The following is an 18113-nucleotide window of genomic DNA, read 5'->3' on the forward strand; positions in this document are numbered from 1 at the left end:
TCTTCCAACCCATGAGCATGGAATGTTCTTCCATTTGTTTGTATCCTCTTTTGACAAATGGGATCTAATTAAACTAAAGAGCTTCTGCACAGCAAAAGAAACTACCATCAGAGTGAACAGGCAACCTACAGAATGGGAGAAAATTTTTGCAACCTACTCATCTGACAAAGGGCTAATATCCAGAATCTACAATGAACTCAAACAAATTTACAAGAAAAAAACAAACAACCCCATCAAAAAGTGGGCAAAGGACATGAACAGACACTTCTCAAAAGAAGACATTTATGCAGCCAAACAACACATGAAGAAATGCTCATCATCACTGGCCATCAGAGAAATGCAAATCAAAACCACAACGAGATACCATCTCACACCAGTTAGAATGGCCATCATTAAAAAGTCAGGAAACAACAGGTGCTGGAGAGGATGTGGAGAAATAGGAACACTTTTACACTGTTGGTGGGACTGTAAACTAGTTCAATCATTGTGGAAGTCAGTGTGGCGATTCCTCAGGGATCTAGAACTAGAAATACCATTTGACCCAGCCATCCCATTACTGGGTATATACCCAAAGGACTATAAATCATGCTGCTATAAAGACACATGCACACGTATGTTTATTGCGGCACTATTCACAATAGTAAAGAGTTGGAACCAACCCACATGTCCAACAACGATAGACTGGATTAAGAAAATGTGGCACATATACACCATGGAATACTATGCAGCCATAAAAAATGATGAGTTCATGTCCTTTGTAGGGACATGGATGAAACTGGAAACCATCATTCTCAGTAAACTATTGCAAGGACAAAAAACCAAACACCGCATGTTCTCGCTCATAGATGGGAAGTGAACAATGAGAACTCATGGACACAGGAAGGGGAACATCACACTCTGGGGACTGTTGTGGGGTGGGGGGAGGGTGGACGGGGGAGGGACAACATTAGGAGATATACCTAATGCTAAATGATGAGTTAATGGGTGCAGCAAAACAACATGGCACATGGATACATATGTAACAAACCTGCGCATTGTGCACATGTACCGTAAAACCTAAAGTATAACAATAAAAAAGAAAAAGAAAAGAAAAAAAAAACAGTATACTACTTGAAGGGCAGGGGCGGAGAAGGGGGAATGAAAAATGTTAGTATCACATATTTTTATGTTTGTTTTTGCAGATGAGACAAACATTAAGATTATATTAAAATTCAAAGGATGTTAGAATAGAAAGGAACCTTACTGATGATCCACAATGAAGATAATCACATATTCTGGCCTGGCCAGGGCAGTCTTATTTTACACTCTTTTTACAGAATTATTGTCAATAGCTCCCCCTGCCTTTCTCAAAAATGTCCTGATTTAGATGGTAAATCAAATATTTTTAAAAATAATTTCTCCCAGTGTACTTCCTTAATATTTTTAAATATTCGAATATTTAAAAATATTTTTAAAAATCAAATACATATGCTATCTATAAGAAAAGGCCCTCCATACCAATAGAGAATTAGTTAAGTAACTTCTCTAAATTCAAATGACCAAAATGGAATGGTGAGCTCTTTGAGGGCAGGATTCTGTCTTTTCTTCTGTTTCTCCATGTCTGATCCAGGTAGACAGGTGAACATATGACTAACTGCTAAATTCCCAGGCCATTACTTTGTTCACTTTGTCATCCTACTCTCTCTAAGTACAAGGCTGATAATTTGATAGAAATTGCTATGGAACCTGTGAATTTCATGAGGGCAATAAACACTACTTTTGAGCTGCCTAAGTTATTGCAATTAACAGATGAGGAAAAAAATGCTCTGAATGACCGTGGAAATTATAGCCTACTCTGATCTCCTTCTAAAAGGAAAATTCACTCTTCCTTCACATCTGCTTAAGTCTATTTCTAGCTATATGCGGTTGGGGGAAAACTAGGTGTTTCCATCCCCTTGTAACACAAGAGTGTGACCAACTTGTTTCCAGGTTCAAAGTACTTTTGCTTCTACTCAAAAGTACTAGAGTTAGAATTAACTTGCCATAGCAAGAATTTTTCTGTTTAGAACTGAGGATGACAATGAATAAATTAAACCATTTTTAGTTTCTTCCTTAGAAACTAAAATTGCTTTAGAAGTAAAAATTTTCTCATGATTAACCTTACCAATTAATATGTATTTTACTTTTTATTTATAGTCATGCAAGAGTAGAAAAAGAAATTGTTTTAAAATCATGAGCTTAGTTTCCATAAAGCCAGTACTCTAATTATATAAATTTGTTAATGGTAATAAAAGCCATCTTATTTCCAGCTAAAAATGAGGGAGTTTATAAAAACGAAGTAAATAACTTAAGTTTGCATATTAAAGAAAATTTATAATAGAAAGTTTGCATATTAAAGAGAATTTCCTGAACTCTCTTATACAGACAATTTGTTATACCCATTAAATTACTGACTTAGTTTCAAATGCCCATAAGGACTGCTAATCAATCAGTAAAATAGCATTATGCCAAAAAAAATGTGTGCATTTGCAATTGCCACCCAGTCTTTCTTCTGGAAAATAATTTACTTATTCATTAATAATATAAACCAATGCACAGATAATATAATTTCTAAGATAAGTCCATCTTGTTCTTTTAACACAGAAGGGAAATATTTGTTTCTCTTTTAGAAATTCCTGATACTGTAATAATTTATTTCTATTGGCATATATCCTGACAAGTTTTTATAATGACTTCAAAGAATCAATAAATATGGATGAGTATGCACTTTGGAGATTTTATATATATATATATGTATATATATACATATATATGCAACTTTTTTTTGCTAATCACTGATTTATATTTAATATATAATCAGTGATTTATATTTAACACATTTTTTCTACAGAAAGATAGTGTCTCCTTTTGGGGCTAAAATTGAACAGTAATTTAAAAGTGATTATTATCCCCTACAAATTTATAATTAACTATTTTTATAGACAAAGATGGTATTAGATGCATTATCAATAAGTTAGGCATATTGAAAACTATTTTCTAGTGAATTTGTGCTGACTTAATTACTCTACTAAAAAACTCTGTCAATTACTTTTCTGATCAACACCATATGTGGAAGATTCTTAACTAACATTAAGTAGTAGCCTATGATTATAAAATAAAGGGTAGGCAACTAGCTCACATGAAATAAACCCACTAGTTCTTACTCCTCTTTCATCTATGAAGCTGACATAAGTAACCAAAAATCTCTCTAGTTAACATGATCACAAATTTAGAAAATTATCATAAAGAAAACTATATACTAACAGAAATAAGAACATATCAACTAAATATACATTATCTCTTTATGTGGTTTTCACGTTCATACAATGATGTGCACTCGATTATACGAAATAGTAATACTCATAGTAATTCAACAAAAGGACTGAGACTGTTAAAGAAACAAATATTTCCCTTTATTTGACTGTATTACATCTACTCATGGGACATACATAATAATCAAAATGTTCAATTTACAGGCCTATAAATAATGCTATTTAACTGAAAAGCAGCCAGCAAATAGCAACATATACATATATTTGAAAAGCTTACTCATGGAAAGTAATTTCCATAGCAACTCAGTTTTGTAGAATGCAATGGTAAATCAAGAACTATCAGCATTTAAGAATCAGAACAGTACTGATCAACAGTGAATTTGCCTTACTCCTTTGCCAGCTGCACACTGGTAGGCTTTGCTCCGATAGGTATCCCGTATTTATGTAAAATGTTAATCAATATCTCCCTCATGTCATTGTTGTAGGAATCAAAGTCAAACACATTTCGAACTACACTGGAGAGACCTTCAGTGGGAAATTTCTGTATTAAAAAAAAAATTCCCTTATTATGCATGTGATAAAATATACAACATTATAAAGATCTATGAAATGGATAGGACAATAATGATCAAATGAACTACAGCAGAAATTTACTGGCCTTGTCAAATAAGCAGGTAGTAGGCATATAGACATTTTTCTCTTTCAATGTTTGCTCAGATGACTTAATAATATTTTCCTTTTTAAATAAATGCCAGAATTTGAGGGGAAAGAGTTCCTCCTCTCAAATGTTAGAGCAGTGCCTAGATCCTGGTGTCAGTGATTGCCACTGCTTTCTGAAATCTCCTGCCTTTAATATGAGTACCAGATCGAACAGTTTAAAAATGCTGGTTAAGTAAAGGAGTGTGTTAAATATCTATACCGAAGTTTTCAGAAAAGTCAGTCTATGAATAAGAAAAGATAAAGCAACAAGAAAAGAAGGAAAGAACATAAAAAGTACAAACAACAGAGAAACAGGGAGCAGTAGAGGGCAAGAAAACAAGTATGACTACAACTGAATTTACACTGCTCATATCCTCCAAGTCCTTTCCTGGGTCTGCTTTGATTTTCTTTAGGTGATGGGTTCTGGGCTGGCTGAATTGGACTTATGGTTTTATAGGCAGAACAAAGCTTTTATTTTTAATCTTGTTTTCTTTCCATATATTTTTAATTGACAAATAGTAACTGTATATATTTATGGGATACAATGTGATATTCCAATGTATGTATGCCTTACAGAATGGTTAAATCACACTAATTAATATATCCATCATTTAACACACCTTTATTTATGGTACAACCATTACTTAAAATCTACTTTCTCAGCAATTTCAAAATATACATTACGTTGTTATTAACTATAGTTACCATGCTGTGCAACAGATCTCAAAAACTTATTTCTCCTGTCTAACTGGAACTTTGTATCCTTGGATCAATATCTTCCCCTGTGTGTACTCTCCCTGCCCCACCTTTCTACTTTTCTTTCTAGGGTTTTCTTGGAGGGTTGGGGATAAGGCGGAGGTCAAGAGTTGTTGGGTTGTGACTGTTAGCTTGGAGACCCTTATTTGTTCTGTAAGATTTATATCATTTTTTATTTGTTTGTTTTCTTTACTAAGGTGGAGTACACATTGTACATGGTCGCAGGAAATTTCATTCTCCTGCCTACTCTATCTTGTAAAACTTCCTTGCAGTATTTACAGGTATTATTAAGTACTGTTAGTTCCTACTCTGTTTACTGTTGTCTCCATGTGATTTGTTTCAAAATGAAAATATTTTTTACCCACATACCACATGCTTGTTGTAAAAAGCCAAAGAACAGAACAGGAAGGTTTCCCCACTGACTCACTCTCTTGCCTCACCTGCCCTCTAACAGCCTCCCACCAAATTTCCTAACTCCTTGATAATGACTACAGACTTTGCCAAAGTTAATTCAAAAGCAGAACAGATAATAATGTTCATTGGCCTACCATATTTATAACTTAGATTATACATATTTCAAATCATGTAATCTGACTCATTATTATATTTACGGAAATTAAAAACTCTGGTACAAACTGTACAGTCTGAAAAAATAAAAAATAAAAAAGAGAGTGATGGCTCTTATGTACAGGTGTGTGCCATACCTACCTGTAAATGTTTGACTATGTTGACAACTTCTCTGGTAGAATAAGGATAGTTAATAATCCCTTGGTCAGCCAAACTCCTCAGCTCTCCGAAGGCAGCCACAAGCTTCTGAAGGATGGGCTCAGGCACATTTGGTCCATACTGTCTGAGCATCTTGAGCTCCGAGTGGGGTTTGGGGTTATCAACTGCATGGCAGCTAAAAATATCACCTAAAGGAGAGAAAAGATTCATATTCAGTATGCAACAAATCCATTACGATGTCACAGGAAAAAATGGAATCGTTGTTTAAAGAGCCACTGGTTGCTTATCAAAGCATAGAAAGCCCATCCAACAATAGGATGGTACAGAGAAGAAAGCAAATGACTGAAGCAAAAGAAAGAAAACTGGGTGATAGATGGTTTATCTCCACGAATTTATTTTTGTTAAAAAACTTACATAATACTTGAATACATGCTCACCAGGAGATATTCCAATACAAAGAGGAAAAAAGATTCTCCTTTAAGTCTCTGCCAATGCCACTCCCTCCCCAAAAAGCACTGAGTCTTAATGTTTAGTGTATTTATTTTTCCAGATCTGTATTAGTACTTTTTTTAAAAAAAAAATGCATACATGCAAACAGAGTTTAGATAATTTATTCCTTTTCTATTAATGGGAATATATTTTTCAAATGGTTCTGAGATGGCCTTTTTAAGTTCAACAAATGTTGAGTATCTTAAAAAATTATATACATCTATCTCATATAAATGCTTCTTTATGCACTAAAAAAGGGAGAATTAGTAGCATCACTCTCTAAACAATTTGTATCTTGTGCAGATCGACAGAATGTACTTCAGAGATTAGTTTTGGTAGAGTAAACCTATAGAGACATTGTCTGAATTAAAATCAAGAAAAGGAATGTAGAAAAATAATATTTCATCTGTAATTTAGGGAAATGAGAATGTACTAGAAAAACAATTCTATTGATTCATAATCTAAGAGACCAGGGATCAAATGAAGTAAAAGTAAATAGACTTACATCATATAATATGTTCATTTTAGAAAATGAGGATATCTAGTAGGTAGCAAGAAGATCTTACTTTGATTTAGGAACCATTTGAACAGTTATTTTGTATGTGTGTATTTAAAAGCAATTGAATAAAATGAAAGCCACGATATCTTCAAAATTTTATCTCATATACTAAAGCTTTTCAAATACAAAAGTGAAGAATGGCTTTTGCCTTTTTTTGCTGAAAATAAAACCTATCACTAACATAAAAAGATAATTGACCCCTCATTCATTCACTCATCAAATAATGATTAATTAGGACAGTAGAAATGGTAATGCTGGGGGAGATCAGTCAGGTAAACCTCATAAGAAGGTAACATCTGAGCAAATGTTGATACCTGGGGGAAGAGCATTCCAGGCAGCTGGTACAGCTAATCCAAATAACTTAAGGGAGGCATACCTGGCATATGGAAGGAAGAGGCAGGAGAGCAGAGTGGATGGAATAGAGGAAGTGGAGAGAGCAGCACCAAGCAGTACAGGACACGAGGTTACAGACATAGGAGGATGTGGGAGACATACTGTGTAGGACACTGCAAACTGTTGTAAATACTTGTACCTCTACTCAGAATACAATGGGAAGCCATGGAGGATTTTAGCAGAGGCGTGGACTACTGTGCTGTGAACACACCACAAAAGAGTGTAGGAAGATAAATATCTTGTGAGCAGAGGCACTGACCACATTGACTGTATTTCCAAGAATATCTGTAGAGCAAACAGTGCAGCCTTGGAAAATATATTCTCTCTCTCTGTCTCTCTCTCTTTCTTTGTAAGAAGGTAATTTGGGTTACCTAAGCTCTGGGTTCCTCTTCTATAAGGCATCTCATAAGTGCAGGTATCATTTGGCCCTCTTCCTGTTGCCCTGTGGGAAGCGGGGCTTGAGGAACCAGCACAAATGCTGGTACTTTGACTACTGCTTTTGCTGAATAATCACTCCTCTTTTGTCTCTGACTCAGGAGTCTAGTGTCTTCTGCCATGAAAGCCTTCTGTGGTAGGCTGACTTGTTAGCTTAAAAGTAGAGTAAACTCTTAGATCTTTCACAGTTCATAACAAAGAATAAGGCTGGAAGCAGGGCGACCCATTAGGGGACTATTTGAAGTAATCTAGGTAAGAGACGATGGTGGCTCAGATCATAATGGTGGCAAATGGAAGTGATGGGGAAAGTAGGATAATTCTGAATATATTTCGAGGGTATAGCCAATAAGATTGCAGGATATTTGGAAAACAGTATAAGAGAAAGAGAGAAACAAAAAATGAATTTGGAGTTGTCATTAACAGAGATTTACAAAAGACTACAAATTAATCAGGTTTAAGAAAAAAAAGTAAGTTCATCATGGACATGTTAAATTTGAGATACAGGAGCTATTGAACTGGAAGCTGGATATGAGTGTAAAGTTCAGGAGGAAGGTCTGGGCTGGAGATGAATATTTGGCAATAACAGGCATACAATTGGTAGTCTAAAACATGACACATTCCAATTTTATTAAAGGAATGAGTATAGATAGGTAAGAGGACCAGGGCCTGAGCCTTGGGACATTCTAACAAGCTCCAACAAATAAGGCTGAGCAGGAATAGTTATTAAGGTAAGAAACCAAGAACATACTTAAAGAAGTATTGTAAGTCAAGTGAAGGAAAATGCATCAAGGAGAAGAGAGTGACTAACGGTATCAACTATATACTATATTAAATACTGCTGGTAGATTCAGTACGATGAGGACTAAGAATCAACCACTGGATTTAGCAATAGAAAAGTCACTAATGACCTAGATAAGAACTGTTTCTGTGGAGTAATGAGAGCAAAAATCTGATTAGAATGCATTTAAGTGAGGATGGTGCAGAAGAAATGGAGATAGCAAGTGTAGACAACTCTTTTGAGTACAAATGACTGTGAGGAATTTTGTTACAAAGGAGAAGAAAAAAAGTAGCAATAGATGGCAAAAAGAGTAAGATTAAGAGGTTTGTTTGTGTGTGTTTTGAAGATGAAGGAAATAGCCTGATTGCAGATGGGAATAATGTAAGGAGAGGGAAGTTGCTGATACAGGAGAGGGAGGGCAGAACTGCTAGAGCAGCAACCTTCAAAAGGTGGGATCTGGTGCTCATCTGGAGGGACTCCCTCTAGATGGGAATGTGAACAGTTTACCTGCAACGAGTGGGAAAGCAGAGCATCACAGGTGGAAGACTTGGTTGTAGGAGTCTGTGGACATTTGTTTTTAATTGCTTTAATTTTTCTCAGTGCAGTAGGAAGACAGGAGAAAGTAACAGAAATCTAAAAGAAAGTCAGTAAACTGAATCCTGGTTAGCAATGGGGAAGGAATGTGACTGGCGGGAAAATGAAAGAGAATTTCCCTTTCCCCTCCATAAGCCCTTCTATATTTCAATCTCTTGCAGTAAGTGAATGTTCAAGTATTGTATAATTTTAAAACAAAAAGAAATTCAGCAGCAGTGTTGGAGCTGCGAGGAGAGAGAAGATATGAATTACCCTAGGAGAACAGGAAAGTGAAAGGTCTAGCGAAGCACGGTGTGACTGCATTTAGGGACACCTGAGGTCCATTGTTAAGAATTTGAAATGAGATTGGTCAGTTTTGGGCTTTTTCTAACCACATTCAGCTGCACATGTGTAGGTTCAATGTTGTCAGAGAGTTGGCAGTAACCAACTCTCTCTCTCAAGGGCAGAGGGGTTCCAAGTGCATAGGACAAGCTAAGAGAGGAACAGGGAAGCTGAAGAATATATGTAAGGGAGTCATAAATGTGAAAGATCATGGAATTGAAGCTGGGTAAGAAAAAAAAAGGCTGGATAAAGCAGAAGAAAATATATCAAGATGGGTAGGTGAAAAGGTGGTAGGATCAATGGATTGAAGCTTCTCATACATTTGAAGAGTTATTGGATTTGGTGTAGTAGAGGGAGTAGCTGGAAAGACTAGAGGTGGTGAATGCATGGATGAGATAAAAATCCCAAGGACAATTGAGGACAGAATATGAAACGGAAATTACAGAAATGTCAGTTGTAGAAATTAGCCATGAATGGCTAAGATATGGTATAAGACCGCTGGAATAAAAACATCCAAGGAGCCAAGAAGCCAGAGAGTGGAAGGGTCACATATGTGTATATTGCAACCACTCCAAAAGAAGAGTAGGGTTGGAGAGAATGAAAGTGAGTAAAGGGCTAAAGATCAATAAGAAGTGACAAGGATGAATAGGGGTAGATGACAAAACAAGAGCAGATGGCACAGTATGTTTTAGGATTTGGAGGTGGATGGAAGATGGAGACAGAACAGGGAGTGAGTATTCTTATAGGCATTAAAATAAATGTGATAAGGAATGACTTGGGGTATAAGGGGTGACCTATAAACGTAAAAAGAACTCAAACCTCTTTACAATTAGAAACAACTTATCTTTGGTGTGTTTACGTTATTACACTTCTAAATGCATCAGTAATCTATGAATTGTTAGTAACTTTTAAGGTAGTATCTGTACATAATAAAAACTACAAAAATAGTATAACTATTTTATATTCCCATCCCTAACTTCCATTGCAAACAATGCCTTATCAGATTCTTGTGACCTTTCTGGAGAAATTCTATGCATATACAAGCATAGGCATGTACCCATCCCTCCTGCCTTTTCCAAAACATATGAATGGGTAAACTACTATACCCACTTTACTTACTTATTGTTTGAATTACTGTTTTGAGTACTGATTTTTTTTCTATCAGCATCAGTAAACTTATTCTCTTTTTTTAAACAACTGCATAGCATTCTATTGTGTGGATACAAAAAAATTTCTTTATCCAGTCCCATTTAGATGGATATTAGGGTTGTTTCCATTCTTTCTACTATAAACAATGCTATAGTGCCTATCCTTGTACTTAAACATTGTATAGGTAAATTCCTTGGATAAATTCCTTTTCGGGTAATTGCTAGATCAAAGATCCCACTGAGAGACTGGGTCCGCTTCACATTGAGTGTGAGAGTCCAGAATTATATACTTGCTATAGAGAAGAGAAGTCCTTCTTAAAGACTTTTGATGAGTAAGTTTATCCCAGGGCCTCTCCAATCAATGTGAATCAGTCTCCTCAGAGCTGAACTCAATCTTTTTCATGGTTAGGGGGATGTGGCAAAAGTAAAACCATTTCTTATTCTGTGTTTTATTCCAAGAGGTCCTAAACAACAAAGCATAGTGTAATGGTTTAAGAAAAAAGACTCTGGGATCAGACAGACTTAAATATGAAGCCCAAGTTCACCACTCATTATTCCAGACACTATCAAAAAATAATCTCTCTGGGCCGGGCATGGTGGCTCACATCTGCAATCTCAGCACTTTGGGAAGCCGAGGCGGGTGGATCACATGAGGTCAGGAGTTCGAGACCAGCCTGGCCAACATGGTGAAACCCCATCTCTACTAAAAATACAAAAATTAACCGGGCCCAGTGGCACACGCCTGTAATCCCTACTACTGGGGAGGCTGAGGCAGAAGAATTGCTTGAACCTGGGAGGCGGAAGTTGTAGTGGGCTGAGATCATGCCACTGCACTCCAGTCTGGGTGACAGAGTGAGACTCCATCTCAGAAAAAAACAAAACAAAAACCTCTCTGAATATCAGATATTTTTCTTCACTAAAAGGGGGATAATAAATATTCTCACAAGGTGATCATGATGGTGGCACAGCACATGATAAGCATTCAATGACAGCCATTACAATAGTGTTACTAATATTATTATTACTGCTATTGGTATTGTTATTATCATTACTGTTTTTACCTAAGGTACCGAAGAAATCATTGCCTAGGAAAGGAAATCCAGGTCTGTTTGCCAGAACAATCATCCTAAAATCAGGATGAATCACTACAACATTTTCTCTTCCATTCACATTAGCAGAATCTGAAAAACAAAATTTCTACTTATTCTGTATCAATATTTAATAATTCTTAAAAATATCAAGCAACAGTCTTTAAGATAACATAAATAGTTATACTGTTCAATTATAAAAAGCTCTAAGATATTTGGCTGTGATAACTTGGTTGCAGAAACAAAAACTTCCTTGAAAAAATTTGCTCAAGAACCAAACACTGATAAAGCATATACTAAATTGTACAGGGACTTGCACTCTTATATACATTCAGTGTACATCTAAAAAAAAGCAATCTTGTCTAAATGTAGACTTACAGTACTTAAGCCTGGCTTGAGATGTTGTTAGTCCTTAAAAAAATTAAAGATAGAAATCCATAATAAGGGAAAATCCAAGGAATAGCTAAAGGATAAGTTCTTTAGTTTTTATCAAAGCAGTAACCTCATCCTTTTGCATACAGCCTGCCATTACGCAGCTAAGGAGTTATTCCTGTTTAGATCATGCACCCTGAAAACTAAATACATATTAATAGAATAAAGGTCTTAAAAACCTAGTCAACTCATTAGTACAATGTTGATTTATTTCCAATCATGGGATTGTACCATAGTTCTTAAAACAAGTGACCTTAAGTTGACTGGGGCTTTCTTTGTGTAAATGTGAAAGGTATTTCTACTGGCTAGTGTACATTTCAGATAGAATTGGAAGTCCAGAAAATAATTTAAGATAGTAAAAGTTTTATCATGGTTATTTCAGGAAGAATCACTTGCTATCTGAATTTACTTAAACCCCACCCTTAGGTTGCCCATCTTTAAAAAGTGATAGTTGTGAAGTACCTACAGCTTTATTTGAGGTGAGTTTGGAAGAGCCTACTCTCATTTTTTTATGATACTAAAAAGTAATCTTTCAGCACGTACATATTCATGTACACCAATACAACCAATAGTTTTAACTCTGATCCCCATTAATCTTAGTAGTGGAAAATAACAAGGGTGTGTGGCTACAGGCAAAATTCAATCAGATAATCAAAACAAAAATGACAATAAAAAATGAAAAATTTAAAAAGTAAAGAAAACGAAAAATATAACCCTACAAGTGATGGTTCATGAAACTACATTCAAAAGAGCTTCAAGTGCTCTTGTTCAAAATGTCAGCTACAATCATACTTGAGTTTAAAATTATAATGACTATTCCTCAAAAATATATCAGAGAATGTAGAGGGTTGCCAGGAGATAATTATTTCTTAACTACAATTTTGTTTCAGCAATTCTTTCTTCTTTTCCATTTCACTGTCCTCATAATGCCTCATAAGGGCAGGCAGAATTCTGAGGGTCTGAATGATCTTTTTTTTTAAGAGAAAGTATTCAGGGTAACTCAAATTCTAATTTTCCACATAAATTCATTGTGAAACTGAAATATTAGAATGCTTTTATTAGTGCTAAGCTCATGCTCAGAAATGGCAATCTTGCAAGGATGCTGTTGCAGAACGTCTCTGTGGTGATGCACTTGTACCTTTTTAATGGGGTTTTCCTTACATACTCTCTTTGAATATTGAAGATTTTAGTTATTAGTCTCAACTTGTTTGGTTACTCTGGTTGGCTATATATTTTCAATGGCTAGTGATAAACTTTCAAGTCCTTTCAGGACACAAACGTTTTAAATTTGAAATTAGAAAATGTTCTTACATTGCATCAAACTTAATTGTTCCTTGAGGTTTAAATACACTGGCAAGATTAATCTATCTTCATTTTTTTTTCTAACAATAACAACAAAAAGAGTGTTTGTGTGAGGGGGGCAGGAGACAATAAAAAACAGAGGATAACTTCTTCCTAAGGTAGGAGTGTGTGTGTAATATATATGTCTTTATATATACACATGTATTCACCACATATATGTGTACATATAAAATAAAAAGTCCAGCATTTTTTTCTTATAATGAGCAAATTGAAAAAAAAAATCATACACAAATAATTGGGAGATGAGTACAAGGGTTATATGTTGGTATTGTCAGAGTAGAAAAATACAAAGTTGATTTGTCCTAATGCTACTACTAAAAATTTCAAAGATGCTTGGTGGCTGTAAAAGTAAAACTGACAAAGCTAGATTCAGATGTATTAATTTTTATAAATGATTGTCAATACAGGCAACTTAAGTCATATTGAACTTATGCTTATTATTGTAAATAAGTAGCCAGCTAGGTTTGTGATTTGATACAGAGATATAAACATTGTATTTATTAAAGGAAATATTGCTTTTTAAAATACTCACTTGCAACAATGCGTCTTCCATCTGCTAGAATCATTTCTCCATTTTCTACTAGAGTTTTTAAAATACACGTGACATTTGTTGGAGCTTTGTCGGCCTCATCTACTACCAGAATATGACCCAACTTTACTGCTTTAACCTTTGAAGACAGAAAATTTATCATAAACAATTAAATGAAGACAGCCGTTATTAAAACTTCATTACTTACTGCTTTGGACTTATAACAGCTGGCTTTATTTGTTACAAGTATACACATAGACACACACACACACACACACACACACACACACACACACACATCTATAGCAGAGCTGTAAACAAAATTTTGGGATTTCTACCAAAAGCTTCACGTAGTTACTAAACTGCCAACTCCACAGTTATCTTTTTATTTCATTTTAGTATTAAAATTATTCCCATGGTAGTGATACCCAACAACATCTCACACCCAAGAGTAGGAGAGATTTAAAACAAGCATAACAAATAGAGAAAGTGCCATGAGAGTTATGAGGAGTGAGACATCACAATCACTGTGGATATTAGAACACTGAATTTGTTAAAGCTCTTAAAAGAGTATACAATTGTAATAGACCCAAATGGATAGTGCAGAAAAGGTGGCTACTCAAGACAAAGAGAATCAATGGTCAAACTCAAGAAATCCTGGGGCATATCCAGAAATGAGTGACTATGAACAGTCTATGCTGGCTGAATTAGAAGTTAAATGTGAGAAAACAGACTGGAAGGGTAGACTGGGTGTCTACCACTAAGGATTTAACTGCCAGACCAAGAAGTAGGTACTGCCTCATTAAGTAATGGGATGCAATTTAATGGTTATGAGTTCACACATGATAGAAGTGGAGCTTGGAGCTACACTTCAGGATATTTAATCTGGTGACAATATGCAGAATAGTTTGGCCAAAAAGTGGTTTGGGAATCTGATTTGAGGGAGGTATGAAAAAAATGGAAATAAAAGGCATTAGATTGATTTGAAGGTTTTGTAGAGACAGAATCTATAGTCTTGGCAACTGCTTAGGTGGGAAGAGGAGAAAGGAAAAATAAGTCTTAGGTTTAAGGTGACTGGGTTGATGGTGACATCATGAAAAGAAAGAAGAAAGCTAGAGAAAACTCTTAAAAACATTTTTGAGGGGTGGATAAAAGAAGATACCCATTGAATTTAAGTGAAAATCTCAAGTTTTTTTAAAAAAGTAGTAAGAAATATAATGTAAAGTGGACTACATCCTAATTTTTCTCATAGGATGGTATATTTTAAGAAAATACGGATTAAGCAATGGGCATTCCTTCTACCACGATTATTTTAAACCATATTTTTAAGAAACTTATAAGAAATTTCTTTTTAAAATTTTAGGATTAAAAAAACCTGAATTTAAAAAAAGAAAACAAGTAGCTTCTATCCTCAACCCCATCTTTGTTCAGGGAAAGACAGGCCCAACCTGGGAGAACTCAAGCAGGAGATCCTAAAGACTCCACTCCCTGGGGTCTGGACCACAGAGGTTCCCATGATGACTTATTTGTGCCATTACTGCAAAGGTGTGTGCAGAGGGACACGCCTGGCAGGCTGAGATTTCTTTAGGTCTTGTGTAGGAAGTTGAGGACTGGATCTTCCCAGCTGTCTAAAACACTTGGCTAATATTTTATTAATTAGAACCATTTTAAAAAACTTTTCTAGAAACCTTACCTATTTTCAAACTCTATACATTTGAATATGATAGTAAACTTAAAAAAAAATCTGGAATAGAAAAGAAATCAATAGAGGATTGCTGTCATTCTCTAAATCTCTCTGAAGAGAGAAGAACAAAACAGGAAAACATGTTATCTTCCCAATAATTTGCATATATCCTCTCCTAAAATGAACATGAATGAATGCTTTCCAGTTAGGCTGAAACGTATTAGAATCTGATATGGTTTGGCTGTGTCCCCACCCAAATCTCATCTTGAATTGTAGCTCCCATAATTCAAAAGAGGGACCCAGTGGGAGGGACCCGGTGGGAGATAACTGAATCATGGGGGCAGTTTCCCCATACTGTTCTTGTGGTAATGAATAAGTCTCACAAGATCTGATGGTTTTACAAGGGGAAACCCCTTTGCTTGATTCTCATTCTCTCTTGCCTGCTGCCATGTGAGACATGTCTTTCACCTTCCACCATGATTGTGAGGCCTCCAGAGCCATGTAGAACTGTGAGTCTGTTAAACCTCTTTTTCTTTATAAATTACCCAGTCTCAGGTATGTCTTTATAAGCAGCATGAATATGTAATCCATGAGACTAATATGTAATCCATGAGAGATCCATCCTCCAAAAACTGAAATACAACTATGATACAAAAATACACTTGAAAATATTTCTATGATTAGATTACTAACCAAAGGTGAGTCTTCATATACAATAAGTCCGTCTTTAACTGAAGGCTGAAGCGTAAGAGTTTGTACTGTGGTATCCCTAAAATAAAACCAACACATTTTATAGTTAGTAAGGAAATAAGCTGACGATTGATCATGATAAAAATACAGCACAGGTGCATTTTTAAAAAGATTTTTGCTCATCATCCTGCTTCCCCTCCTCCCACCAAAAAAAAAACAGCAAGTGAAATTTATTTGAGTAACAATACTTTGTAGACTTAATACAGTATAAATTACAAAGAATTTGAGAATTAATCCAGACTTATAGATTATCCAGATTCTTTACTTCTGTTTTTCTTTCTGGTAATATCTCTTGTAACCATTTCACACCTCAAAATTACCGCCTGAGGGTGAAGACGAGAAACTAAAAAAAATATATATATAATATTTATGTTGTTTAAATATAATTTTGATGGCAAGTTTGGTAATGATTGGCATGCTGACATGGACAATTAAAGCAAATCTAGTAATCACACATTCAGGCCCAAACTGCCATCACTAGGTGCCAAAGCCAGACTATTACACCGCTTGCCAGGAATACTCAAGAATTACTTTATGGGATTTTGAACATTTCTGCTGGCATTAAGGCAATCCATTATATTTCTTAAATCTACTTTTTACTATTTACCTGACCCTCCTTTAGATCAGGATCTTCAAAAATATTAACAGTTGGCTATCTTGATGTTAAGAGCCTCCTTACATGATGAGATGTAACATTTACATCAAGTGTGGATATTCTTGCCAAAATGTGTGTAAGGAAGTTGCAGGTGGTAGGTAGGGTCAGATATTTTTAAGGGGATCAATTTTGTATCTTCACCTTCTATCTAAGATTATTTCCCACAGAGAATTAGAACTACTTTAAAAATATGACTAGCATCTTTGAAGAGTTCAGTTATTTTTTCAAACTACCCTACTTCTTATTCAAAGTAAAGCATGAAGTTGCAATTGTGTTGTTTTGACTATCTACTATGTATAAGACACTACTGGACAGTGAACTTCAGACCTCGACGTTATACTTGTGAAACGTACATCCAAAACCAAACTTTACTACAATCTATTAAAATTGTAAAATGTGTATCTGTTTTTTAAAAAGAAATAAATAGCACTTGACAATAAAACACAAGATAAACTTAACATGTCATCAGATAACTGTTTTGCTTTTAGTAGAACAAATATAATAAAAATCAGTTAATTGCTTTGAGAGGCAGCTGCGGAGTAGTGCAAAGAAGACCTTGGAGTCAGATCAATCGGGATTCAAATTCTTGTTTTTGCCCCTCATTGGCCATGTGATTGTGGGTAAGTAATAAAACCCACCCAAAAGGATTGCTGATAGAACACTTGGAAAGTGTCTAATGCCATATCTGGCAGACAGCAGGGGTGTAATTACACACCAGCTTTAGATATTTGTTATCATTATTGTTGTTGTTGTGACTAAAGTTCCTTGCCTGCCTACCTTTCACTTGATCTTCAGTTTTTTAGCATAGATGGTACTTCTTGAAAAATCTCTTCCCTGGCCTTTTGTAGACCAGCTTAGGTGCCCCTGCTATGTGTTCCCCTTGTGACCCATATATCCCCTAATTCAGCCCTTAACACACTATACTGTAAGTACTTATTTTACTATCTTCCCACACAGACTGTAAGATCTAAGAGTACAGAACATGTCCACAGTCCCTCATTCTGTCCCCCATCTAGAAGATGTCTGGCTCACTGGAGGAATTCTATAAATATTTGTTGAATGAATGAAATAAACGAAATATATGAAAAAGTAAAAGTCAACGATGTAGTTTATGGTGCAGGATAAAATACATGGACTTTCAAATTTATCAGATCATTGGATTTTGTTTTTAAACAGAGAATCTGGAACCTACTTTAGTAAATGTGGATTTTGTTTTTAAACAGAGAATCTGGAACCTACTTTAGTAAATGTTGGGTCAGAGTAAGGCTAATTCTCTTACGGGTAAGAAATGGTACATTATGGCTGGGTGCAGTGGCTGAAGCCTGTAATCCTGGCACTTTGTGAGGCTGAGGCAGGCAGATCACGAAGTCAGAAGTTCGAGACCAGCTTGACCAACATGGTGAAACCCCAACTCTACTAAAAAAT

The 18113-nt window shown here is 35.4% G+C and overlaps 1 protein-coding gene across 1 annotated transcript in view; it reads right to left on the reverse strand.

Annotated features, from left to right (window-relative positions):
• The window catches only part of VWA8 (von Willebrand factor A domain containing 8), a 427846-nt gene that overhangs the window by 165550 nt on the left and 244183 nt on the right, over nt 1-18113 (reverse strand). The window contains exons 22-26 of the mRNA XM_032150771.2: nt 15977-16052; nt 13603-13738; nt 11250-11369; nt 5454-5659; nt 3680-3831 (exon numbers count right to left, since the gene is read on the reverse strand). Of these exons, the coding sequence (XP_032006662.1) occupies nt 3680-3831; nt 5454-5659; nt 11250-11369; nt 13603-13738; nt 15977-16052 (690 nt within the window). The remainder of the gene's footprint in view (nt 1-3679; nt 3832-5453; nt 5660-11249; nt 11370-13602; nt 13739-15976; nt 16053-18113) is intronic.

The sequence above is a fragment of the Hylobates moloch genome, unplaced genomic scaffold (genome assembly GCF_009828535.3).
Source record: "Hylobates moloch isolate HMO894 unplaced genomic scaffold, HMol_V3 SCAFFOLD_4, whole genome shotgun sequence".
NCBI classification, from domain to species: Eukaryota; Metazoa; Chordata; class Mammalia; order Primates; family Hylobatidae; genus Hylobates; species Hylobates moloch.